The sequence below is a fragment of the Tetrao urogallus genome (genome assembly GCF_951394365.1).
Source record: "Tetrao urogallus genome assembly, chromosome: 4".
NCBI lineage: Eukaryota > Metazoa > Chordata > Aves > Galliformes > Phasianidae > Tetrao > Tetrao urogallus.
In genome coordinates this window covers 34,812,053-34,838,812 of record NC_136817.1, presented here as the reverse complement: position 1 = coordinate 34,838,812, position 26,760 = coordinate 34,812,053, and the positions used below count along the sequence as shown (strand labels likewise).

The window sequence follows — 26,760 nt, the reverse complement described above, 5'->3', positions numbered from 1 at the left end:
GAATTATCTTTTAACTGTGGCTGCTGATGTGGGTTAAGGAAGCATTCACTAGCTTCAGTATTTCTAGAGGGGCCTTGGGAATTTATTTACTTATTTAGTTTGTTTTTACAGGGAGGAGACACTATTCTTTTTTTTTCTTCTTTTTTCTTCAAAAAGCGGATGGCAAGTTGAAGACTGTTTCACTGACTCCGACATCTGTCCAGAAGGATATCAGCAAACTGTTACAGTGAGAGGGACAAAAACCTTCTGGTAGAGACTTTAAAATCAGAAGGGAAAGAAAAAGTGTTATCCTTTCCTAGCAGAAATCTCCTGGCTTAGCTCCTTCAAATTATTGCATATAAGAGTCAGTGTAACTCTCTCCACAAAATTCATGTTGGCTGAAGCTTTCAAAATAAATACGTATCTGCTTCATTTCCATTTGCTGATGCACTTAAGAGGAGAAACCTAACAGAAGATACGGCCAATTGCCGTTTATTCAGCCTGTAAGTCATGGCATATTTCACCAACAAACACAAGTCCTATTCTGTCCTCCATTCACCATGAGGACTCAATAAGAAGTTAGCACTTTCATGCCCTCTGGCTTGCAAGGCCTTGTAATTAATTTCTAATTGCAATTACAGGAGAACACAGACTTTTTTCCATTTGAGAACAAAGAAAATGGGATGGCATGGGTGAAATTTAAAACCTTACATCAGTTTGACATGGAGCACTGCTCTCTGTATGCCCTCCACACAACATCTGATTTGCTTGTCAGCTGGCTTAGGGCCAGCAGTGGCTGCTGCAGACTGGAACAGGGGAGGCTTTTCAGTGGGCATGAGAGCAGGAGAGCAAGACTACAAGTGTTGTCCATGAGGCACTATCAACTCAAGCCAGTTTCAAGCTTTCTCCTTGAAAGTACTGAAATAATATTTTAAACCAAAGTTTATGGTAGGTAAAGAAGGGAAATTCTGGTTGATCGTCTGGGTTAGCTAGAGTAAGGTTCAACAGATCAGCTAAATTCAAGAGCTTAATCAGTTTATTTAATAATGTGACAGTCAGGGTGACATACTTCGTAAGAGGATTTGAAAAAAATGGAAGAGCAAGGAAAAAGGTGGTTTAGTATCTTCAAAATAATCTTTGCAGAATTTTTTTCTTGGAGTTTGAGGACTTTCAACTATCTGGAAACGATAAATAGTCTGCAAAAACAAAGGAAATACGGGAGAGAAAATCTCCATCTTAAATCCCGGGTGCACTCTGTGAAGAGCCTTACACTATGCAAGCATTCTAAGAACTGGTGATGTGGCTGAAGGCTATTACTTTCAGGATCAAATACCAAACAAAACAAAAAACAAACAGCAAAGAAATACAAACTATCTCCCCAGATAAGAACATGGATCTTGCCTTTTTTTCAATTCCAGTTTTATGCTTTCTTTACTGAATTCATTCTTGAATATCTCAGCATAAGAAGACATTACAAGAATTTCATAATAAGAATTCTCCCTACTGTGATAGCATCATATTCAAAGGGAGAACTTCTGTGATAATTAGCATCGATGGAAAATGCATGCAAGAGATCAACAAACAGAGACATTTTATTTTATAGTGATTTCACTTTAAGTTAGATGAACATTGTGTTTAACCCAATAGGCAGCTAAGCACCATGCAGACATTTGCTCACTCCCCCCACAGTAGAGAGAATTGGAGAAAAACTAAAACTCATGGGTTGAGATAACAACAGGTTAATAGGATGGAAAAGGAAGGGAAACTATATATAAACATAGAAAAATATAAGAAAATATATAAAACCAGTGATGCACAGTGTAATTGCTCCCCACCCGCTGAGCAATGCCCAGCCAGTCCCTGAACAGCAGCAACTCCTGCTGGCCAACTCCCCCAAGTTTAACTGTCCAGCATGACGCCGTATGGTACGAGGCATCCTTTTGGCTGGTTTGGGTCAGCTGCCCTGGTTCTTTTACCTCCCAGCTCCTTGTGACCCAAAATCTTTTCTGGCAGCGCTGTGCAAGAAGCTGAAAAGACCTTGACTTAGTGTAAGCACTGCTCTGCCACAACTAAAATATCAGTGTGTTATCAACATTACTGTCATCCTAAATCCAAAACACAGACCCATAGCAGCTACTAGGAAGGAAATTAACTCTATCTCCCCCAAACCAGGACAATAACTTAACAGAGATTTTTCTGAATTATATAAACACCACATGTTTTCAGCGCCTGGTCTTAAGCACTATGGTTCTGAATTTATTGTTAATGACCAGAGTTAACAGAATCTAAAAAATGTTTTAGACAATGATAAAAACAATTATTGTCCTGTGATGAACATAATCTAGATACAATCCAAGTTGAAGCGCACTAACTCTTAACTGCAATCTGAGAGTGTGCTGATAAAGACCAATAAATATGCAGAGAATTTCAATGCTGACAGGAACAATGAATGGCACATCTAAAATTAAATATGTATATTCTACTTCTGCCTCTTGACAATTCCATTTGTCTTATATTACTGAGCTAGATAAGAAAAAACTGAAGTCCAGGCAATCATAAGCACAAAGTCTTTTTTAAAAAGAGATAGTTTCATGCTGTAAGATAATGATTGACAGTTAAGAAAAGTTTAAAGAATTGGCATAGCAAGAAACTGTATTACAGAAAGTGATCCCAATTCTGCAACTTACCTCTTCCCTATGATTCTTTATTGGCATACAGAGAATACTCTGAGTCTTATACCCTGTGATCTGGTCAACTTCTGCATTGAATCTTGGATCCTGATACAAGAGAAAAATATGATTATTTGAATACATGCCTTTTTAAAAGGTTGAAAAAGTCTGACATCTGAATTAACTGTTATATAGGATAGCAAAGGTTCCATTACTACTTAATAATCAAAGTTGTTATTAACTGTGTGTTCAAAGGAAAAAAAAAAGTGCATCATGAGTGCCAGTGGATAAATAGTTGCCAGACAGAGCAAAAAAAAAAAAAAAAACCAAACAAAAAAAAACTGTCAGAAGAAGCCTTTCTTCAGTCTAGACCATCATTATAATTAATTTATGCATGTATCTCCAATGAAGCTTTTATCATCAAGCAGAAATTTCAGAAACATTCAGAAAGACATGTGGCCACAGGAAAGCAAAGTTTCATGAAGATGGCTGGTCTTTTTGTCTTACTCTGTTGCATCTTTTTTTTTTTTTCAGCTGAATGTTGTTATAAAGCCTTGATTTTTTTAAACCTCACTATCCATTTCTAAAGGCTGCTGTCTTTTCTCTGGCAATTTATTTCAAATTGAGCACAGTGATCCAAGTCAAGGAGAAACTTTTAAAATACAAGGATAAGTAAAGACCCACTGTAATAATGTAATTAACAAATGTTTTTTGAGTTTCTTGAAAATTAAAACAACATATGCAATCATTCTGCACTCCTTGTAGCTTCTGAAAAATACTACTTGGTAATGGTGCCCAATTCTATAACCATGCTCACAGTAACCAAGACACGATTGATCAGAAGTGCACTGTGCATTTTTATCTCTGTATATCTGACTCAATCAATTAATTTAATACATTTCCATCACCCCTAAATTCAAAGCACAAAGTAAACATATCCAAAGATTCTGGAAATAAGTGATGTTAAGATGAGGTGTAAGAGAAGTCTTGTCTCACTGCTGGATTCCCTTCCTTTTTTTTCATCTAGCCGTGTATTAAATTAGACAAATTATAGTCTAATTTTATTTGGAAGACTGCTATACAGTTCAAACCCTCATCCTGGTCTTATTTCTTCCGCTCTTGCTCTTTATGCCTCAGATACAATCAAATCCTCAGAACTGTTTTCTGTTGTAAGACTGTAGTTTTGCAGACAATTACACTCATAATTTCATTCATTTTGGTACAGAAACCTAAACATTTTCTTGTTCAAAGCTAGAAGTGCAAACAGTAATGTGCACATAAATGGTTAAGGCTGAAAATCAGACTGCTAATGACAAAGTTAAATAATTTATTTGGAAGTTATCATTCCAGTTGCATTAGTCATAGCTCCAAGTTTCTGTGTCTGTGTGTAATACATGTATTATAATTGGAAGTTTACTGTCTGCTTTCTATCTTTACTGGTGTATGTCAGTGTAGCTCCAAACACATATACTAAAATGACAATATTACATCAGCTGACAATATGGCTGTTTCTAGTTTCACAATAGTTCATGACAGGTCTTCTTGGTTTACCTCATATGCATTCTTGATGTTCAAAGGCTGGCCTGTAGCAGCTACGTGGCCCACGATGCCCTTGTTCCACTCCAGGCGAATGCAGTTATTTGAAGCTTCTTCCAGGGTGGAACCTTCAGCCACATCAAACAGCCTGCTTACAAGAAACTTCTCGTTAGAGCTATCCTCACAGACCAAGAACAAGGAATAGCGATCAGCAGCTATAAGCTCATGGATATGTAGGAAAATTTTATGGCAAAGTGCTGTGACATCCAAATGACTAGAAATGTCTTTCACAAGTTCTAAAAGCCTTGAGCACCGATCCCCTGCATTGGTCCCAGTCCTTGGAGATTGCAGAGGCATCTGTTCCTTCTTTTCAGAGCCAGAGAGGAAGCTTACTGCTCCTACCGAGTCCTTGACAAAAATTGGCCTCAAGGGTCTGTCAAATTCTGAAGCAGAGATTTTCCTTGCTGGTGTTCCAGAGTTGGTGGTCTCAGGGCAGGCAGGCTGGTGACAAGCACAGGATTCACTCTGAGACTTGGTCCCCTCCTTGCAGACAGGGATGGTATGAACTCTCTCAGCAAACCATGCATTAACCATTTCTCTGTAAAACAACAATAAAATATAGTAAACAGTGAAAGTTAAAAATCTTCAGGAACTAATATATTTGAAGAAGACACTGCAAAGAGGATAACTTTGAACATTTTCATATAGTGAACATGAGTGCACCTTTAGAGCTCCTCTCTATCAATATTCTTCTATTTTAAGCAGTGCTTAGCCTATGTTAAGTCATACTGTTTTATCCTCCATAACAAGAAAACTCTTTCTCCTTGAAGGAAATACCTGAAAAGGCAGAGGAAGACTGCTTATTATGTGGCTTTCAGAATATAGAAGATCAAAAGTTTACACTAATTTTGTGCTTGAAATTTATAATTTCAATTATTTATAAATGAAACTGAAAAATTTATACATTGATTTATAAAATGTATGAATGAATGAAGACGAAACTTCTTGTTTTAATTCTACCTTTCTATCTTGATTTATCTGTATATCATCAATAACATAGTATGCTTTTTCTTATCAGTGTAGTATGTACTCTAATATATTTCTTGTCCAAAATTTATTGGTTCCTTTTAATATGGGGCTTTTTATTTAATTCTCTCTGTAACAAGGCTTTCTCACAGCTCATGATCTGCTCACAGTAGAAGTAATTTTTTTCTGAATTACATAATGTTTGGTCCTGTGAACAGCAAATATCTTATTAAAAAGTCTGATCTCTTGGAAATCTTTCATGGTGGTCATGTTTTAAATTTGGGATATTTTTTATTTGCTCAGCAGACCACAAGAATTTCAAGAGTGAAGCTGAATGAAACCATGGAAATTAATCAGGTTAGTCAGCTGCTGATAGGTTACAGGCATCAGCATGTGTTAAATATGTGGAGCATAGCACATGACCTTTCTTTTATTAATCTATATTGTAGAATGCAACACCATAAATTAGTTGCTAATTGCTAATTCAGAGAAACGTAGCTGATTAAAACCTAAAATCCACCAATCCTATATCTATTAGCAAGGAATCCACAATAGAAAACTTATCTGTCTTAACACTGAGTAGGTTTGAAAGAATTTCTCAGATTTTACAATTGTATACAACTCATAGGGCTCAGCTGCAGGCAAACATGCTATGACAAAATAAAATGGCTTTGGAAATTGTGTGACATAGGAGCATGGGAGACAAAACTCTTTCCTGTACAAACTGTAGCTGAGTGGGAGAATTCTAGTTGTCCTGACTCAAAATGTAACAGCAGGCAGTGCCTTCCTTCTTACTTCAGCAGCAGGAATGAACCTCATTTTTTCCAGTTTGCTGTTTTCCAATGATCTCTTAGAAGAGATAAATTGGCAACACTCTTCACTTTCAGTCTCTGATGTATGTTCACATATCAAATGACTTAATTGTCAGTACATGGAGTAATGATAATTAAAAATCAGGAATCAGTGCTCTAGTTTAGAAGGCAAGTGAAAAGTGAAATGTAGCCTATGACTAAGTCAAGCCCACATAGGGATAGTGGACTTTCTGGGCAAATTCAGTTAGGTCAAAATGACTGCATGCAAACTGGTATAGAATCAGAGAATCAGAGAATGGCCTGGGTTGAAAAGGACCACAATGATCACCTAGTTTCAACCCCCTGCTATGTGCATGCTCGATAACCGGCAGACCAGGCTGCCCAGAGCCACATCCAGCCTGGCCCTGAATGCCTCCAGGGATGGGGCATCCACAGCCTCCTTGGGCAACCTGTTCCAGTGCATCACCACCCTCTGTGTGAAAAAATTGCTCCTAATATCTAACCTAAACCTCCCCTGTCTCAATTTAAAACCATTCCCCCTTGTCCTATCACTATCCACCCTCATAAACAACCGTTCCCTCTCCTGTTTATAAGCTCCTTTCAAGTACTGGAAGGCCACAGTGAGGTCTCCTGGAGCCTTCTGTTATCCAAGATAAACAAGCTCAGTTCCCTCAACCTTTCCTCATAGGAGAGGTGCTCCAGCCCTCTGATCATCTTAGTAGCCCTCCTCTGGACCCACTCCAAGAGCTCCATGTCCTTCCTGTACTGGGAGCCCCAGACCTGGATGCAGTACTCTAGATGGGGCGTCACAAGAGCCGAGTACAGGGGGACAGTCACCTCCCTCTCCCTGCTGGCCACCTCTTTTTTAATGCAGCCCGGAACACAGTTGGGCATCCAGGCTGCAAGCGCACACTGCTGGCTCATGTCCAGCTTCTCGTCCTCCAGGACCCCCAAGTCCTTCTCCGCAGGGCTGCTCTCAAGGAGATCTTACCCCAGTTTGTATAAATACCTGGAATTGCCCCAGCCTGAGTGCAACACCTTGCACTTTGTCCTGTTGAACCTTATTCAGGACCTTGTGTCCTGACAATAACCTGTCCACAAGGGCCCGCTTCTCCAGCCTGCCCAGGTCCCTCTGGATGGCTTCCCTTCCCTCCAGTGTGTCAACTGTACTGCTCAGCTTGGTGTCATCTGCAAACTTGCTGAGGGTGCACTCGATTTCATCATCTGTGTCACTGATGAAAATGCTGAAGAACACTGGTCCCAAGAAAAACCCTTGGGGACACCAGTTCTGACCAGCCTCCACCCAGACATAGAACCATTGATCATAGCCCTTTGGCTGAGACCAGCCAGCCAACTCCTAATCCATTGAACAGTCCATCTTTCAAATCCATACCTCGCCAATTTAGAGAGAAGGATGTGGTATGAGACCATGTCAGAGGCTTTGCAGAAGGCTAGGTAGATGACAACCGTACCTTAAAGGCTGAATGTCCATTGTGGTCACATAAGACATTTGTGAATTTTCTGAAGATGAGAGCATTGAGTTTCACAGAATTATAGAACTGTTTGAGTTGGAAGGTACCTTAAAAGGTCATCTAGTCCAGCTCCCAACTCTTTAGTTGTAAGGGTGTTTGTCCAAAGCCACTAAATGAAATATTGGATAGCATTAAGGCAGTGAGAGATTTGCCTCTGAGTTCCACAAGTCTAGGATTTCATTCCTTGTTTTTCCATTTTCCATAAAGCTCCTGAAAAAGTGCTTGCTATAGCAGTAATACACCTCAATCAACAGCTATTATAACTTTCCCAGCAATCTAAAGCTAATCCAATTATTGGAAACATTATGCCAATGAATACTATGAAATTCCGTTGTTATTCTGAGTGAATTTTGGTTCATTGCTTAGTTACTTAGTATTCAAGGACATAAACTATGTTTTTTTAAGTATATTAATAAAAACTACTGATCTTTTTTAATTAAAGCAGTAATCACCTCAAATATTTCTTTAAATGAAGAAACATAAGGAACATTTGATGTATTAATTAAGACTTCAATTTTAACAAGTTTACTTTATAGTACTTTACACAGCATAAATACTAAATGTAGGAGTTGTGACTATTTATTGCTGAAATACATAATATACATAAGGCAATATCACATTTGCAAAACCTATTTCAATGAGAATCAAAATAATGTAGCATTCATTCATTTTATAACATTTGAAATCTTCATTTTTAAATTGAATGAAAAAGCAGAATGAAAATCAGCAATGGCAATGACTAAAAATATCCTTAAGAAAGATAAAAACATAAATGGAAAAAATGTGTAAGTAAACCCAGTACAACTTCTAATTATAAGTACTAATAACTTTTTATCATACATACTATGTTATATTTCCAGTTGGTTGGTTTTCTGGTTTTTTTGTTGTTGTTGTTTGTTTGTTTATATGTTTTATTTTAATATTAATCTCCTCAAAAGAAGCAATTACTTCAAAATTGCTTTTGCATTCAAAATGGCTTCTTCTTACCAAAATTTAGCATATAGCACTAAGGCTTCAAGTAAGAATCTAAAAATATGAGCTGAGTACATTTAAAACACATTCAAACACAGGCAGATAAGTAGAGAATAATCAATAGTTTGAAAAGAAGTCTTGTGAGTTGAGCCAATTTCATGTTTGTGTGTGCTGACTTGATTTTTGGACACTGAGGACTGCCACTGGTGTAAAATAAGATTTATATTTGACTGTTTTAACTTAGTATGAGATGGAGAGAGCTTTCTTAAACTAGCCAGTGATTAGATATAGGAAGCTGTATGCTTTGTCTGTGTGTGTTTTATTAATGGATTGGCATGAATCCATCTATTGTACTGAGTGACAGCATTTTTTAGAGGAATCTGATTAACCACTTACTTATATATGAGAAAGTAGAGTATAAAATGCTATTATTTTGTTTAGCTCTCATTTACATTGAATCTACGCAGGTGCGCGTCTTGATATAAGGCAAAAAGCAGAGAAAGATTCAGGTATACCCTGTATGGAAAAGCAAAAACTAAAGCGGAATTTTGGTCTGTCTTGAAACTTGTCCTTTCATTTATTTTTGAGTGTTGTGTAATGATGTCCTCTGGCTTTAATAATGTAGTATGAATAATAAGTAAAACCAATTCCAAAAAAAAAAACATTCTGAATTCTAATACCTTCTTTGGCTTTTTGCTCTGTAAAATAAGCGCTCTAATGTTTCTCTGTCTTCTGGAGGTTATTGAGGGATGTGGAACATAACTGTAAAACCTTTCTAGTGAAAGTAATTGCATTTCTTTAATAAGATCTGGTTACTTGTTAGCCATCTGCAGTACTTAGAAGTGCTTTGACATTGAACAGAACTGTATGTGGAGCTTCATAATTATGAGTAACATATTCCTCTACCCCTTAATGTCTCTTAGATGACATTCCAATAGATGGCCAACACAGCATGCAGTTGTCAAAGAGCTCTGTAGGTTAACAGCAACAACAAAATCTTTGCCTATACTTTTTAAACTTCAAAACTTTTTGAACTTCATACCATTTAGGCATTTTAGTTTAGGCAACAAGAAAGCTGTTCAAATTCAGATCGAATAAGAACGGTGTTTGCTGACCTTTTACTGAACACTGTTAACAAGGAAACTATTTAGCCCTTTTACACACAGTTATGGGTGGAAGAACAGATTTTCACATCAACCAATCTATTCTAGTTCTGTGTGTGGAATCTATGAGATGAAGTATTGAGAAGTGTTGACAATCTGTCCTATTTAAAAATGCATGACAAAAAAATTTCTACAAATAACTATTTTCTCAGCAAAGAGCATAAGAGATCCAATACTAGACACATACTGAACCACAAGTGCTGTGACTGAACCGGAAATGAGTAACCAGTGTTACGTATGACCAAGATGTTATTTTGAAAGGACAACGTGAAGAAAAAACCACCCTTGACTATTCTATTCACAGGAGCAGCCTTCAGTTAGCACTGTCATTGTTAAGAGCTGATAGTAAGGATAGTGGTGAAAGTAAGCTTAGCAGTTACAGCACATTAGTCAGAAGGAGATACTGAATTTTAGTGATCTATGCAGATAGTTAAAAGCATGCAGTGTTTCCATCACAGCAAAGCTTCAATCACTACAGACTGGGGAGTTAAGGATCTGCACTCCTCCATATGTGCAGCATACATCCTTTTATGCACTACAATCCTTGAGCTTCCACTTGAGAAAGCTATGGTTTACCCTAGAATTTATAAGCAGGAATAGTTTACTATGAAAAAAATAAATCCTTTAGTCACTTAAACCAGACAAACCTGGTCTTTCCTCTACAAAATATAAATTCAAAGGACCATGATAATACCAACTGCTGAATTTGGCAGGTGACCTCATTGAACAGATGATAAATCTTGAGATACGTTTTTGAGAGAGGTAAAAAGCAAATGAAAGTACAGAGAAGATGAAATATTTGAAGAAAAAAAAAGACTGTTGCGAGATTTGTGTGATTCTTCTCCCTATCATCACTTGTATCCAACTACATGTGTAAAATCTGTATTACATTATCCCTTGAGAACTTCAGAAACTTCAGAATACTTCAGACTCTCTGGCCCTGGTGTGTTCAACTGTACAGAAAGTGGAACTGTCCTCAAAAGCAAGAGATTTTTAAGAGAAATAAACAAAACAAAAGAAAGAAAAAAAAAGAAAAATGAAAATCAGAAGTTGAGAAAACAGAGACAGCTTGGTCATGCAGAAGAGAACACAAACCTGAAAAGAACCTCAGCTGGCTTTATTTTCTGTGCCTTATCAATCAAACCATGCTGATCTAATTACTACTCTACTCACAGTCTAGGAATATTAAGTAATTTCTTCTACCCTTCTTTGCATCACTGTGCTTGTCTTCAGAATACTCAGTGTACTTCTCAAAACACCCACAACAACCAACAACAACAAAAAGAACCTGCTAAAGAAGTTCAAAGAGTAACAGCCAAATGATAATTGCCTTGCACACTTGTAACCATATTTAAGGCCATACAAACGTGACCATTAGGCAAGCATTAAGTATGTTTGGAGAAAAAGTGAAAAAACAGCACAAAAGTAATACTAAGAATCAACTATGATAGTATACTGCATCCTACCCACCTGGCACAAAAATGCATAATAATTACTGTACCACAAAAGGAATAAGTGCTGAGTGGATTTTAGTGAAATAACAAATAACAAATACATTTTCTCTGTTGCTCATAAATCTTCCAGATATACAACGTGATTTTTCAGGTGTGTTGAATGTTTTGCCAGTGTTGCATTCATAGAATCATAGAATCACCAAGGTTGGAAAAGACCTAAAAGATCATCCAGTCCAACTGTTCACCTATTCCCAATAGCTCCCACTAAACTATGTCCCTCAACACAACATCCAGCCTTTCCTTGAAAGACTCAAACCAGCAGTTACTGATAACCTGCCTATCTTCGTTTCAGCTGGGACAGATTTTCTTCACAGTGTCTGGTATGATACTGCGCTTTGGTTTTAAAAGAAAAACAATGTTGATAATACACTGATGTTTCTAGTTGTTGCTGAGCAGTGCTGCACGGAGGCCGTTTCAGTTTTATGTTTCTCCTGCCATACTACCAATGACAGGGGGCCCAAGGAGCTGGGAGGAGACAGAATCAGGAGAGCTCATACAGACTGGCCAAAAGAATATTCCATACCATATGACATCATGAGGAAGGAAAGTTTGAAAAGGGGTGGGAGTTCAGCTCTCTCACTTCCGTTGCTTGGGGGCTATCTGGATATTGGTCAGCATCTGGGTAGCAATTGCTTGTGCATCACTTGTATATGCTTGTGTACATATATATATATAGTATAGATATACTTGTCTGTCCTATAATCTTGTTCCTTTTCTCTATTTCAGTAAATGGTTTTATCTCAACCTGTGAGTCCTATCTACTTTGGTAGATTATTTTTTATTATCTCCCCCATCCCACTGGGAAAGGGCAGAGTGAGCAAACAACTGTGTGGTGCTGAGCCACCTGCCAGGTTAAACCTTAACACTGCTTCAGGAAGGAACTGAATTCAAACTTGCCTACTATACATAGATCTCTCTGAAAGTAACGCCTCCTATTTATTCCCATACAACTACAAAGAACACAATAACATTACTTCTTAGAGCAAATTCTCAGCCACAAAACACTACCTTTCAACACAGTCACCACCATTAGCTGTGCATTTTTGCCAATGATGAACAAGAGCCTGCATGCTGTGTTTTTAAAAATCTGCATGGCTGTCTGGAATGTGGCATGTCTTTCATGTCAAAGTTTCCACTGCTGAAATGCACTACCCACTATCTCACTGTGCTCACATCTACTGTTTCATCTCCTTAAACATTCAGCAAGCACTGATGAATATCTGTGGTTGCTATTTTTTTCACATAGTTCTACACCTTTGCTTCATGTGCACTTCCACATCTGATGCCACTTTGTTGGACTCGTTTTGCGCTGCCATCTGGCACATGGAACAAAATGTAACAGAACATTCAGCCTCTACTGCCACACTACCAACATCTGCCTCTGATGTCATGGGCCAACATCATAAAATAGGACATATTACTTTCAGAATGCCAGCTTTTAGTTATCTTAATTCCTGTGGTCTAATCCTGCAAATGTTGAAGTCAACAATATTTCACAGCAAGCTTGTCAATTTTCTCAGTGGCTTTCCTGAAAATAACCACAAGATGTCTTCAAATTTCTTTCCTATGTCTTGACATAATTTAGACACAGAAATCATTTAAGGGGTTAACAACTTGAAATCTATTCAACATTAAAAAATAAGTTTGAAAATTACCACAAGTCACTTGGGAATTAAACTCGCCTTCCCATTTTCTTTCCAGTGTGTCCTATTTCACCATCATGTTTGATGTGTTTTTGTCTCCTTTCTAGCTCTGGAAAGACTTAAATAAACTGTACAAGGCCTCATTAGATGGAAGCATTAGAAGTGACTGTGAAAAAAGGTGTTTTCCCATTTACTGAAAATGTAAATTGCCAAGGACAATAATTGTTTTTCCTCAAACCCTTTCCAGTTGTGGTTACTAAAGATGCCATTTCTAACAGTGGTAGGCAAACAGCTTTTGAAGACAAAGTATAACTTGAAGTTGATGTCAATTTTTTTGGCACAACTTGTTCAAATATATAGCTTTAAAATTTAATGTTAAACATGTAAGTGGTCCAACTGATTTCTGTTTGAATACAGATCTAAATGAAGAACTCTGAATCATGATTCAAGCCACACTCATGTAAGAGAAATAACCACTTTCTGGAAAAATGAAATAGTATAAATCTTGTCTGATGCTCCCGTAATTTTTAAAGTAGGAGACAGAAGTTGATTTATTACTTCAAGCATAAATATTAGAAATGGGAAACTCATTAGCAGCCAATTCTTATATATTTTCAAGTATTTTTTAAAGGACTGCAAGCTTAGTGTTTCACAAGAATAGCTATCTTATATATGGACTTCCTAATCACAGTATAAAGACAGAGAAAATCCTCAGAGGTTGAAGGTCAAATGCTAAAATGTGACCCTTAATTTCCCCTCCAAATGTTTACTTCTCATTCCAGGCTCAAAAATTTTAAAAATATCTATGGAGCCACTTATTTAGTTCTGGAAAGCAATAGCACAATACCAATGACGAAAAGTTAAGTTCACACCTGCCCAGCAAATTTCCATAAGTTTCCACCACTTCCCTTCCACTTAAAATCCCAAAATAGGGGTTTAAGTAAGACTTAAGTGGAGCACAGACTTTGGGCTGGCCCTCTGTTCTGGGGCGAGTTCACCATAATGCACAAATAAATGGGAAAATATATATATTTCACTAAGCAAATATATTTTGTGGCTATATTTTCAGTGCCAGACCTAATGTGAAATTACAACTTCACAAGGGCCATTTGAGAAGGGCTTCTTTTCTGGCACTTTGTAAATAGTTCCTTTTGTATTTAATGCCTTTTTTTTTTTTTTTTTAAGTAAATCATATAAGTCAAGAAACATTCCATATAAATTTATCTATGCTTCTTTGCCAGAGAAAGACTTGTATTCTGTGATTTTATTCATTATATTTGTTCATTTAATCATGACAAAAGCAAAATGCTTCCTCTTTTCTACTGAAAATGAAAATAAGTTGTAGCATATTAATTCAAGTCTAGAATGTGCTGTCTACACTGGCCTTGCTTTTATTTTGAATCTGGATCACATATTCCCACACAATTCATCTTTAATCTAGCATTCAAATAAGCATAAATGTAGTTTTTAATATTTAAATATGCTTCCTTTGATCTGATGATAGCATAGGTTGTGTGTCATGATTTTAATACTTGTTTGTTAGCTAGCACAATTTCTATACCATACGGATAAAAGCATTTAACTACTTTGTCTCCCAGAAAGGCAACGTATACCTCAACTCAGTGTTTCTTCCTAGTTGCCATAAATTTAGACCCCATTTTCTAAATTTATCCTATTAACAGCAGTAAGAATAGAAAAGAGTTTCATACGCCCACTCATGTTATCACAAATACTGTAAGTTATCCTGAAACAAAAGAAAGCAGAAAGATGTAAACTAAAAGTTGTTAACCACATTTTATTTCTACCTGGTCTCTAAGGCTTACCAATTGTATTTTAATTAATGTGTTGTGATTGCCTGTTCATTTATCATCTAGGGCAAAAAATAAGTAGTAAAAGCATATTCTCCTTGCAGATGCTTCATACTATCTGCTGGTTAGTTTATCTGTGTGGGATTTGAGATTGTAGCTTTAGAGGGATTAAAGTTATAAATTGCTAGTAAGTGATTTCTAACTGTTTCTCAAATGATGTTTTCCTCAGTCTACAGAATTTGCTGCTTTAGACATTGTTTCCAAAATACTCAGGCACAGACCTAACTTTACTTCCAAGAATAAATGCCAAAAATACTTAATCACATTTACGACTTCATTAATGTGGATAACATTCCTAATGCTTCCTGAATGCTTTTTGAGTCAGGAGGTTAAAATATTTTGGGATGATCTTAATACTTGCAGTTATCAAGAAAGACAAAAGGATTTGAAGAGAAGACTATTTATAATTGAGACAACTATGGAGATCCTTAAACTTACAAGAAAGCTTTCCAAGTTTTCATAGAAATGAATTTTTTTCTGCACATCTTTCTCAGAAAAGCTCTGTAAGCATGTAATAGAAGTAAGTGGGAGAAAATATTCTGATCCCTGTATTAACACCTCTGCTTCCTGTGGCTTTCAAGCCATGGTCCACAGAATCAGTGGGTCTGCAGTCCTCTTGTAAATGCTTCAGATCAAATTACTTAGAAAAGCAAGTCTGCTTTCAGCATACCTGAACAATTTGTATAGGATTCTGCGCCTCTACGGGAAAACTGTAAAGGGTCCTTCAATCAGAGAGCTTTAGAAACCATTGCCTATTTTCCATGGTCACAGTAGGTTTAAGAATGGCTCATACTTGTATGTTCTTAGAAAAAATCTACTGACATATGAAAGAATACTAATCCTAAGAAATAGGCCAAAACACATTTCAGTGCAGAAAATTTTATATAGCTCTATCTGTGATAATCTGAATTGTCATATAGTTGCTCTAAAAATTCATTTCTTTTCAATTAAAAAAATTAAGCAATTTACCAAAGTAATAGCATAATGACAGATAATCTTTATGAGATTAAGCATCAGATATCCAGCTCAAGAGGGAAGACATTTCTGAGATGCCCTCTAGACAGAGCGATTAGAAGGCAAACATACCTGCCTGCCAGGCAGCATACCACAAACTGTCCACCAACTATCAAGAAGAAAAAAACCAAAACTGTACTTACTTTTAAAGTAATAAATGTAACTGATATATTCAAATTGTGCAATCTCTGAATTCCAGCAAAGTGCAGGTTCCCAGCAGATACCACTTCTGGAAGTGCCATGCTGTTAAGGACGTTTATTTTTCCAAAAAACAACTCCAGCTTAATTCATTTGTAAGTATTTTCTAACCCTGCTTAATAAACCAAGATGTATTTATAACAAAATAACCTATTTCCAGTGAAAAGCATACTTGGTTTAATAATTTATATCCACATACCACGCATTTCGGAAGCCTGATAAAAACTGTCTGGAACAATGCCTCTAACCAAGAGAAGAATTTTTACACTGGTTGTTTTGGCAGTCCGCTGTTTGGGATCGCTAAGAGAACTGAAAGAGAATCACTCTTGTATTTGTAAGAGAAGGGACAAATATAAGTCATAAATGCAGAAGTATTCCACAGAGAGATGGAATACATATCAAGCATGACAATGCATGGATCGTTTTTCAAGGGAATGTAAAATGATAAATCTTAGGAAGATGAAAAGGGCAATGGATTCGGCCATAAAAGCCATTCAGTTTTCTGACAATAACATCTAATTATACTTAATAGCTTCCAAGTGCTACAGAGAGCTTTTAACAACAGTGTGGGGAAACACAAGGCAGTCTAAAAGTAGTTTTACTTGAAAACTTTTCTGCTTTCTAGTAAGCGAACATGTGCTATGCAATTCTAGAGCTTTGAAAGGAAAATATAGCAAAAAAGGAAGGAATAAAATAAATTGCTTAAATGTAGTAGCACCCAGGCATTTAGGAAGTCTTGAACCCTAGGTGTGCAGTAAGACACTCTCTGTCCAGCAGGTTTGCCAGCCAGAAGACTGAGTCCCTAAGTGAACCAAATTCGTGTCTGATTAAACTTCTCTGAGAATGCTGATGACATACTTCCCCTTTGCTGATCTGCACTTTGATCACACTGTAACACTTTGTGGATAATAGCTATTTATGTCATCTCTATATATCACTTATCTCCCTGGTGCAAAATAAAGTAATAAATAGGTGATTCTGTAGCTTCCTACTCGTGGGATCAGAGTTTGTTCACATACTGGAAGCAGGGATAAATGTAAAGCTATTAAGCTGTACCACATATTTGTGAGATTGGAACCTTGTGCTGCACAGGTGAAAGCTGATCATCATAGCTTTAGAACAGAATTTGTCAAAGCATGAATATACTGGCTTATGCAACTCCCATACTTAAAAAATAAAATCAGCAGCGTAAAATTACTCTTTATTTTATCTGATTCAAAGCCAATTATTGTCATTAGAAAGGTCTTGTGTAATAAATGGTTGAGCTGGTGATCTGTGTACAAATACTTGAAAAACAGATACAGAAAGTTTTGTCAGAAGCAATCATGCCTAACAATGTGAAGTGGAATGCACCTCTGTGCTCTGTGAGAGACCAAGCTAACTAACATCTAGCTCTGCTGCTTTCAGGACCTGTGAGGAATTTGCATATTATGAAGCAAAACAAAACAAAAAGACAAGTAAATTAAGATTGGAAAACAGTCAAATTAGGCTCAATGAACGTTTTTTGGCTTGACAGAATAAGCCACTTTACTGCTAAGTAACCAAAGCACTCACAGCACAGCCAGTTCCTGTTGTCGTACAGATTCAACTAACACAAAGCATAACATTAAACATCAGGGTGTTTCTTTTCAAGTTCTAACACATCACAACAATATAGAACGTTAAACCTTTTTATCAAAAGAAATCAATTCTATCAGACTGCTCAGGTGTACAGGATAGCAGTTAGCGAATAAAATCTGGACCACCATGCAGTTGGGTAACTCATAACTTGTCTCATCAAATCCAAGCTGTTTTATGAAAGAGGTATTCCTTATTAAATATTTATAGCTTGCTACTTAGACAGTAAGTAAAAGACAAAAAGCAAACCAAAACATTCCATGCAAAGCAACAGAGAAGACAGTTTTGAAACTAAAGCAATGTTTCCATCACAGTAAAACATCACTGAATTATCGCCAAGCAAGATCTCCAAGTCAACAGCTTTTCTGCAAAACCTTCTCTAAATGCAGAGGCATTGCTGTCACCAAGACATGCCTGAATGGTATTCTGCAAACTACTGCCTGTTTCAGACTCACACAAACACAAAGCTGTGCTTCAGCAGAAAAAAACCAAAAGGACTAACCAAACCTCTCCGTGGGGAAAACAAATCTGACACAGCGGTTACTATTAATTAACATTCTTATTTGTTCAATACTACTTCCAGTTTCCAAAGGAAGTGTGACATGCTGAACTAATAAAATGCTACTTCTCAAAGCTGCTAACCTCCTATTTCCTGGGCAAACAAGCTACCCTTCGGTTCCATACCATGCACTAGTGTTCAGCAGAGCAGCAAAGTTAACTGCATCCATCAGTTACAGCTATGCACAGCCTTTTGAAAAAAATTCAATACCTTAAAGACCTTTTTAAAGGCGTTTTCATTACTTTTCTGCAAAATGAACCTAAGGAAGAAGCAGCAGCAGAAAAAAGGGACTGTGTGACAGATGGTCACCAGAAAGCAGGCGACCCCTGAAGCTTTCTAGCTTGCTGTGAGTCAATTATTAATGGGGATTTCTCTTCTTACCGCCCCATCCCATGCAGAGAGGAGCGGCAGCAAAGCCTTCCTCAGAACGCATCCATCCCCGCTAAGTGACTTGCGAAAGAAGCAAATCGGCAGCGGTGAGCAGATGGTGCAAAGCTCAGGAACAGGAGAGGAGACGAGAGGAGAAGTAAGCCCGGGGAGATGGCGTGTCCGAGGCACGGAGCGCAGGACTTACTGACCCGAGCTCTCCACTGGGATGTACCGTGGGAGCTGCAGATCGCCTGTGCTCTGCATCCCCACCGCTTTGTTTATCGGAAAATATTCAAAATGGAAACCTGACTCCACTTCTAAAAATAGCTGAATTTACTGAGTTTCAACTTGAAGTCCCACTGCTGAAGTGTGACAACGGTACGTAAATACCTCCTCTTATCTCCAAAAGGCAGCATGTCAAGCCACTGGGGGAAAGCCTAGACGAGCTCTTCGGGTCTTTACATTAGCTCTTCGAAAAAGTAAAGCAAAACCCAATAAAAATAAAGAGGACAGAGCAGGGCAGGGAAGAGCAACCAGCGCGAGCGCTCAGCCGCGGGGAACTCGCCGCTCTGCCCGCCCCGGGCCGCAGCCCCGCTCCGCTCTGCCCCCTGCCGGGCTGCGCGGCGCCGCTCCCTCCCCCGCTCCGCCGGCCGCCCCGGCCCGGCCGGACTCGGCGCTGCGGGGCCGCGGAACCCGCCGCAGGAGCCTCGGATGCCCGTCCGCGGCTCTCGGCTCCCGCGCCGCTTAGCCCCGCGCTCTCCGTCGGGACGTCAGAAAAACTGAGGAGCTCGCGGGTCGAGCAGCACTTTGTTTTGGGAGGACCGAGTCGTGGCACGCCCTCCCCCCACCCGCTCCGAGAAGACGTTATTGTGAGGTTCCCGCGTATTTCTGTCCAATTCGCAGGGCAAGGAGAAGTGTATCGCCCACCGCTCTCGAGAAGTTGAGCGAACCCGTTTGGGAACAGCCCCAGCAACGCGCGACTAAAGCAGGGCTGCGGGCAGAGCCCGGCGCTGGGACAGCTCCTTGTGCCGGAGGGTACCGCCGCTCCGCACGGCCCCGTACGGCCGTAGGCGGCCGGGAAAGCGGGAGGAACCGGAGCCGGAGGCGGGCAGCGCCCGCCCGGGAACGGCGGTGGCAGCGAGACGGAGCCGCTCCTGCCTGGCTTCAGCTTGGGCTCCTTCGAGGGTGGGGGTGGGGGAACGGCTTTTTCGTTTTCTTCGGAAGCAGCGAAGGGAAACCGAACAGCGACCTTTTGCCGGCAGGGAAGGATCTGTCCCTCTCCGCCGCCTCCCAGCCTTACCTTGTGGCTTTCCTGACAAAGTAGGAGTGGGTGAAGTCGCAGTGATCGTCCAGCCACGCTTCCACCGCTTCCTGCTCAGGCGAGGGGTGGCAGCTGCGCTCCATGCTCCGCTCCGCGGCCGCTCTGCCTCCTCTCCCGGCCGCCGCCGCCGCCGCCGCTTCCCCTGTGAGCGGGGCCGGGGGCGAGGGGCTCCCCCCCCCCCTTCCTCCCTTCCTTTCCCTGCCGCCGGGGCTCCCGGCCTGCCGGAGCCGGTTCCCAGGTGCTCGCCCGGCTCGGGCGGCAGGAAGCCCGCGTTCGGCCCCGGCCCCGGCCCCGCCGCCGCACCTCAGCGCATCCCCGGCCGTGGCAGGCAGCCGGCTCCACCTCCCGCAGCGCCCCGGGGGGCTGCCGCGCCCCCGCCCCGCCCGGCTCTGCTCGGAACGGCCGCAGAGCACCGGCGGCAGCCCCCCGGCTCGGGCTGGCGATGCCCGGTGCTGGGGAGGGCGAAGGAGGCGTTTGTGTGCGCCGGGAGTGCTGCGGGACGGATGGGCCGGGCGGTCCGGGCGGGCAAGGGAAAAGCGCAAAGAGATGTGAAAGTAAGTCGTTCTCTGTGAGTCTGGCAAAGGGACCCCCCTTCAGTTTTTCTCCTTTCAAGATATGGCCTGCTTAAGCCTGCTTGAAAAAGTGGGAAAATAGAAGCCGCCTCGCAGTGTTTCACGGTTGGGTGTCAGCGTGAATACGAGTAGGAAAGCCCTGGCTTTTCGATCTTTCATCCAAAAACCCTACAGTGAGGCTTTTAAATCTGTTTGAGACCTTGAATGAACGCAGCCTAGCTCTGAAGATGCTCCAGACTCACGACTGCTTTTTTTTTTTTTTTCTCTACTATTGGAAAGCAGCATTGAAAACCTGGGTTAATGCCAAGCATCACTTTTATGTCTCATAGTTCCACTCTGTGCTAAACATGTGCTCACATAGTAATTTACCAACTGCATTCACAGAAGAGTGTACGCAAAATATATATTGTTTCCTGTGTCATCTATGTACATAAAGTGTCTCTGAAAGCAAGACATCAATAATGAATAGCAGCATGTTTCTGTGGAAAAGAATCTTTGGGGTCTTTAAAATGATTGTCTGATACAATAAACTGAGAAAGGCTGTGAGTTTGTGTGCCCCTCTTAAAGCCTCTCAGTGTACTTCAGATGGAGGTGCACTTCAGATGGAGTACACAGCCCCACACACCTCCGTAATACTCTGCAGTGCTTCGAGAGCCTTGTCTCCAGCTCCTGGCAGAAGAAGTGGAATTCTGCAGTGTGAGCAGAGGCTGCAGCAGGAACTTCACAGCAAAGCGACTGAAAACCTGTCTGTGAGCTTGGGGCAAACTGTTTTCTTCTTTGTCTTTGTGTAACATCTGTCTTCTGGCTGTAATTTGTGTAATATGAGGCACACTGAAAGGGAAGGTTTACATCAACCTTATATCCTTATAATTCAACTTGGAAAACAAATCTCAGAAGCGCACATGGTGACCAAAGTGTGAAGATAAAGTATAAACTGGTTAAGACATGCTGCAAAAGTCAAGCCACTATTCAAAGCAAAGAGGAATCTTTCAATGGGGAAATTCAGAATGCAGTAAACCACAGAAGCAGACAACATGGCAATAAAGGAGCGTGGTGTTTAGTGTAAAAACATGAAAAGTATTATCTGTTAGAAAAAAAATAAACTTGTCATGTAACTCATAGATTACGTATTTAACTGTTTCATTCAGAAAAGGGGCTTGAGGATACATTAGACATGGCAATATATTTTTTTCTGAGCTGGGCAAAGCTTTCAGAGAACAACATTATGTTAGAATGCTTAAGAAATACAAGAAAAATATAAAATATACAGTTATCAAATACAGACTTCATAAATATCAGAAAGCCTTTCCCTGAATGATCTCGTATAGGATACTGATCACACTCCTGCACATCCTGTCCCCAAAAACTATTGCAGAATTATCACAGTTGATCTAGAGGGGAAATCCAGAACTGACCAAACAGATGGAAATCTCTTTTCTATAAAGAGAGAAAAAGAGATTTTTAATGAAAGGATGAATGCAAATATATAATTTCATTCCTGGTATTTAAAATACAATAGGATTTGCTCTGTGTCTCACTGGAGAATAACAAGATAATAGTCAACAAAATTATGTCGGCTGCAATACGTACCATCTCATTTCATATAATTACAGGTAAATACGCATTTATACTGTAGCAAGATTCAGTAAACACCAGACAAGAATAAATAAGCATTGTGCTGAGCTCTGTAAACAGTAGTGTTAAAGTCTAGGCTTAATAATGATAATCGTAGAACGGGTTGGTTGAAAGGCACCTTAAAGTTCACCTAGTTCCAACAATAGTATTAAAGTCCAGGCTTGCTGAGAAGTGAGAGTACAGCACCCCTGCTCATGCCGCGAGGTACTGGGACCCTGGGCAAAGCTTCTTGGAATGTGGACAGCTGCCCAGAATGGGAGAATGTGCATTTGACTTTGTACCAAAGGAGGGGAAGTTGGGCAGGGCTGCAGTGCACTTTGCTCCAGGCTGACAGCCACTCAGACAGCCATCCTACAGATATGAATCAGTGAAGCTAATGCATCCTGTGAATTCAATGGTAAAACATCAGTTCAAATACTGCTACCCAAGCAAAGAATTGTGTAGTCTCTCCCAAAATAAATCATAAAACTGGAGATGTTGGGGGAAAATTGGTACTTTCTCCATATCCAATGGATTTCCATGAATAAAAATGAACATGCTGTTTTCATTTTTAAGGTGACAGGAGGGGGGTGAAGGCCAAGCATAACAGGGAAGTGAATGTTAAAGGTGGAAAAAGTCTTTCATAGTTTTGGCTTCTGAAGTCCTATGAAAAAGCTCCATGCATCTTAGCTCACACCCAGCTTTCCAGTTTGCTTCCAGAATTTGGATGACAGAACTGTAGCAGCTGTAATGTTGAAAAGGGTCTGTGGTAATGACAAGTATATTCGTTTCAAGTTCAAAAACTACTTGTAGCAAAGCAGGGTGCTTGAGAGCTTCATACAGAAACCAGAATGCTTGTCCTGTGGAGGACCATTCTGCAGTGGAAGTGGTTGAAAGAAAAGCTTTTAAGGTGAAATTTTTGTATATTTTGCAAATACTGTAACATAAGTAGATGAGAAAAGTATTTTGTGCGGGCTTGTTTGTTTGTTTGTTTGTTTGTTTGTTATTTGCAAGGCACTTGAACCAGAGATGCTGCTAACTCATGGTCAGATGTAAGAATATGACTATAGAACAAATGCATAATCAGAGAAATATTTATGTGATATTTATGCTCAAAGAACCCTTTATTTATTTAAACTTCCTAGCAGCTCATTTATTTCTATAACATTCCCATTCAAAAGGAAAGAAAATAAGGTTTCAAATGTCACCACAGTTGACTTATTTGTCTGACTTACTCATTAGATGAATTGGAGCAGCATTTAGCATTGCTAAGAAGTGGGAATTGGCTGTCTTTCTGTCTTTCTACCATCCCTTAAATCTGGAAAACAGTTGATCCATTTTGGCTCCTAAAACAAATTTAGGACTGTATCATATTGCCAATGAGACCATAATACGATAAGGCAGAGGAAACTATTCTGCTTCCTTATTAGCCAGCACTTTTACACACATGCAAATATGTACACAGTGGAAGAACTTTAGTATTAGTAAAGCAAGTATCCATTTCCTTGCCACTATTTAAGATGTACAAAGAGGATGAAATAGCAACCAAAATGCAGAGCTGCTCATTCATTGCATAATCTGCCTTCTCCTCTGGGATAACATTACATATGTCCTACAGGAAGCCATGTAAAATAGTAGCTTCCTCCTGTTTTGATTTGAATGTCATCGAGCATTTGCATCAGTCAGAGTACCATGCAAAATTATTATTAACCCCTGGAAGGCAGCAGTTTCTCTAAGTAGTTTGTAGTACACAGACATTTGTCTGGAAAATACTGTCTAACTTTATCTCCTGAAAAATGTAATTCCGAATTTGTGTTTTAACATATTAGCATTTAAAATCTCAGGATAAAGAAACTGTTTAAAGACCGTTGCTGAGTTTTTCTCTTTTTCTCAGCCTTCTCTGGCTTAAGATAAGTAGTGCTAGTTATTTCAGTTCTTCCTTGAATGTCATGTTTTCTAGCCCTCTGATCATTCTTTCTTAATGTGGCCCACATGGTCTCTGCCATTACTGTGGTGTCTCATTGAGTTAGGATCAAGTTATCTAGTTGAACACATATCAGTAACAAATAAAGTGGAAGAGATATTCTGTTTACCCTTGTATGGGAACTGCTGAATCATGGCCAGAACCTCTGATTGATCACTGAGGCAAGCAGTGAGTCAGCCATGGGAGCACAGGTGAAGGCAATTCACCTGTGTTGCTGGAAGGGGTGGAGCCTGGCTGCACCTCTCCTAGACCTAGATGAGTGTGAAGAGGATGAGTGTGAAGAAGAGAAAGACCTGGGGGTGTTGGTTGTTGCTTGGCTAACATGAGCTGACAGTGTGCCCAGGTGGCCAAGAGGGCCACCAGCCTCCTGGCCTGTATTAGAAATAGTCTGGCCAGCAGGAGCAGGGAGGTGATCATCCCCCTCTACTTAGCTTTGGTGAGGCTGCATCTCGAGTACTGTGTTCAGTTTTGGGCTCCTCACTACAGGGAAGATGTTGAGGTCCTGGAGCGTGTCCAGAGAAGGGCAACGAAACTGGTGAGGGGTCTGGAGCACAAGTCTTATGAGGAGCGGCTGAGGGAGCTGGGATTGTTCAGTCTGGTGAAGAGGAGGCTCAGGGGAGACCTCATTGCACTCTACAACTTCTCGAAGGGAGGTTGTGGTGAAGAGGGATTTGGCCTCTTCTCCCAGGCAATGAGCAGGACATGGGGTAATGGCTGCAAGTTGTATCAGAGGAGGTTTAGGTTGGACATAAGGAAGAACTTTTTCTCTCAGAGAGTGGTCAGGCGCTGGAATGGCTGCCCAGGGAGGTGGTGGAGTTGCCGTCCCTGGCAGTGTTCAAGAGGCAACTGGATGACGTGCTGCGTGATATGGTTTAGTGCTTGTGATGGCAATGATGATGAGGAGATGGTTGGACTAGATGATCTTATAGGTCGTTTCCAACCTTGTGATTCTATGACTCTATGACCATTTGAGAGCTGACTACCAGTGGGAAAGAATCTCTTCTGGCGATCCCTTCCTCTGGAGTTTTGTGGTGAGCCCAAGACACAGGTAAGCCTTCTATCTATTCCCTTTTTGTTATTATAATCTGCTTTGCCAAACTCTCTTGTTTGTTTCATAATTATAACATCTTTATATTCATTGGCTATACAGCCCTGCAGGCTCACACAGTCCCCTATGGGTATGTGATCTTGGCAACAGCCTGATCATGGTGACCCGCTGTATTCTCTATTCCCTTTTCTTAATGACTTGCTATGTAGGCAGGTATTCCCTGTGCAGCTGCTTCCTTTTGCCTAAGAGTACTTCCTTCTCTTTAAACTTGTGAATTTCATCTTTTGGTAACTACCCATTTCTGCATTTTATCATTATTTTGAATCCTATATCTGCTCTCCAGTGTATTCTTGGCCTTGCCAAACTAAGTGCAAATTTGCTGAAGGACATGGATCTAGGCAATGACTGGGATGGCTAAATTGTGAAGGGGATTCTCAGCATTATTTCTGGTTCATTTAACCAGAGTTTCTGTTCCTTACATGTCAGAGCCACATCTTCATTGAATGTACTGACATAGTCCTAATCAAAGTAGGGAGGCTATGTAATGGTTATACTGTGGAATAAAAGCAAGCACAACGCATTGACTGGTTAAAGTGGGGAGGCTACAACAATCTGTGGATGTGTGCTCACACAGTCAATTTCCAGTTACACTCAGCAGATGCTTCTAGGCTTCTGATGTGTTTGAAATTGAAGCTTTAATAATCCCTCTTTTTTTTTTTTTTTATGTATGCATTCAGTTCAAAGTTTAAATAGGAAGCATTAAGAAAGTAGGAAATTGTGTAAACCAGATTTGAGGCCCTTCTCAGTGTATAAGGAACAGTTTTTCTTTATTCTTTTTTTTTAATTGATGCGATACATTGTTAATTTTGAGCCAGCTTTTTAGCATCTACTGGCTAACTGGTTATTTTCAATAAGCAAGTGTTCTTTTTGGCATTTTTATTAGTATCTGTGATTTTGAATTTAAGTATTAGTTTTGTACATAGCCTTAGAAATAATTATGAAGGTAAATTATAAGGGGCTTTTTTGTTTTGTTTTGTTTTCCATATGGGAGAAGGTGACATCAGCATGAAAAAGAAAGGAAAAAAAGTGATGGACTAAATAAAGCAAAGATTAGTTGGATGTTTCTTGAATATGTATCCTTTCAATTGGGACCATGCTGCTTTAGGATTATGTGGGTTGCTTAAGTTTGTGTAAGGAGGAAAATCAAAGCAGTGGAATGCTTTAAACCAATGTCAGTGGATCCAGAGTTGAATTTTGTTTGCAGCTTCCATCTCTCTATGTTCTCAGTTGACAATTATAAAGAATTGGCCAAGTGTATGACTAAAGGCATTTTCCCCACCAGTATGAAATTCTATGCTATTTCTCTCTTTCATGTTTTCTAAACATAATGCTACTTCACTCAAGGCTTTGCAGCAGATAAACTCTGTATCTGCATAAGAGAGCAGGATAGTTATCAATCTGTTGAGGATCTGATCAACCCTGGCACAGCAGTTTGTACAGCTAGGTGTTTTCTGCTGTGAATATTTGTGTAGCATAGCATGATTAAATTGGAACATAGGGGAATAATCTCAAAGAAAGCAAGAAGTACCTCCAATGTAGTGTTAAATGTGTTAATCTGACAGTGATCTCAAGTTTTCCTCATAATAGGTCACAGAATCTCACAATTTGGCATTAATGCAAGGTTTTAGGAAGTCTGTTTTTATACAGGGTCTTGAATCCAGCACATCCCCAAGTACATTGTTAACACAGT

At 39.8% G+C, this 26,760-nt stretch overlaps 1 protein-coding gene across 3 annotated transcripts in view; it reads right to left on the bottom strand.

Annotated features, from left to right (window-relative positions):
* PDE5A (phosphodiesterase 5A) overlaps nt 1–19,875 on the bottom strand; it is a gene marked incomplete at both ends in the record, with an annotated part of 59,524 nt that extends 39,649 nt beyond the window's left edge. For 2 of the 3 annotated variants that reach the window (XM_079534469.1, XM_079534470.1), the window contains 3 exons: nt 2,667–2,756; nt 4,200–4,782; nt 19,772–19,875. In XM_079534469.1, the coding sequence (XP_079390595.1) occupies nt 2,667–2,756; nt 4,200–4,782; nt 19,772–19,875 (777 nt within the window). Of the gene's footprint in view, nt 1–2,666; nt 2,757–4,199; nt 4,783–18,861; nt 18,929–19,771 lie in introns of those variants that run through there. The other variant, XM_079534471.1, reaches the window with a different exon arrangement.
* Nucleotides 19,876–26,760: the final 6,885 nt, after the last annotated feature.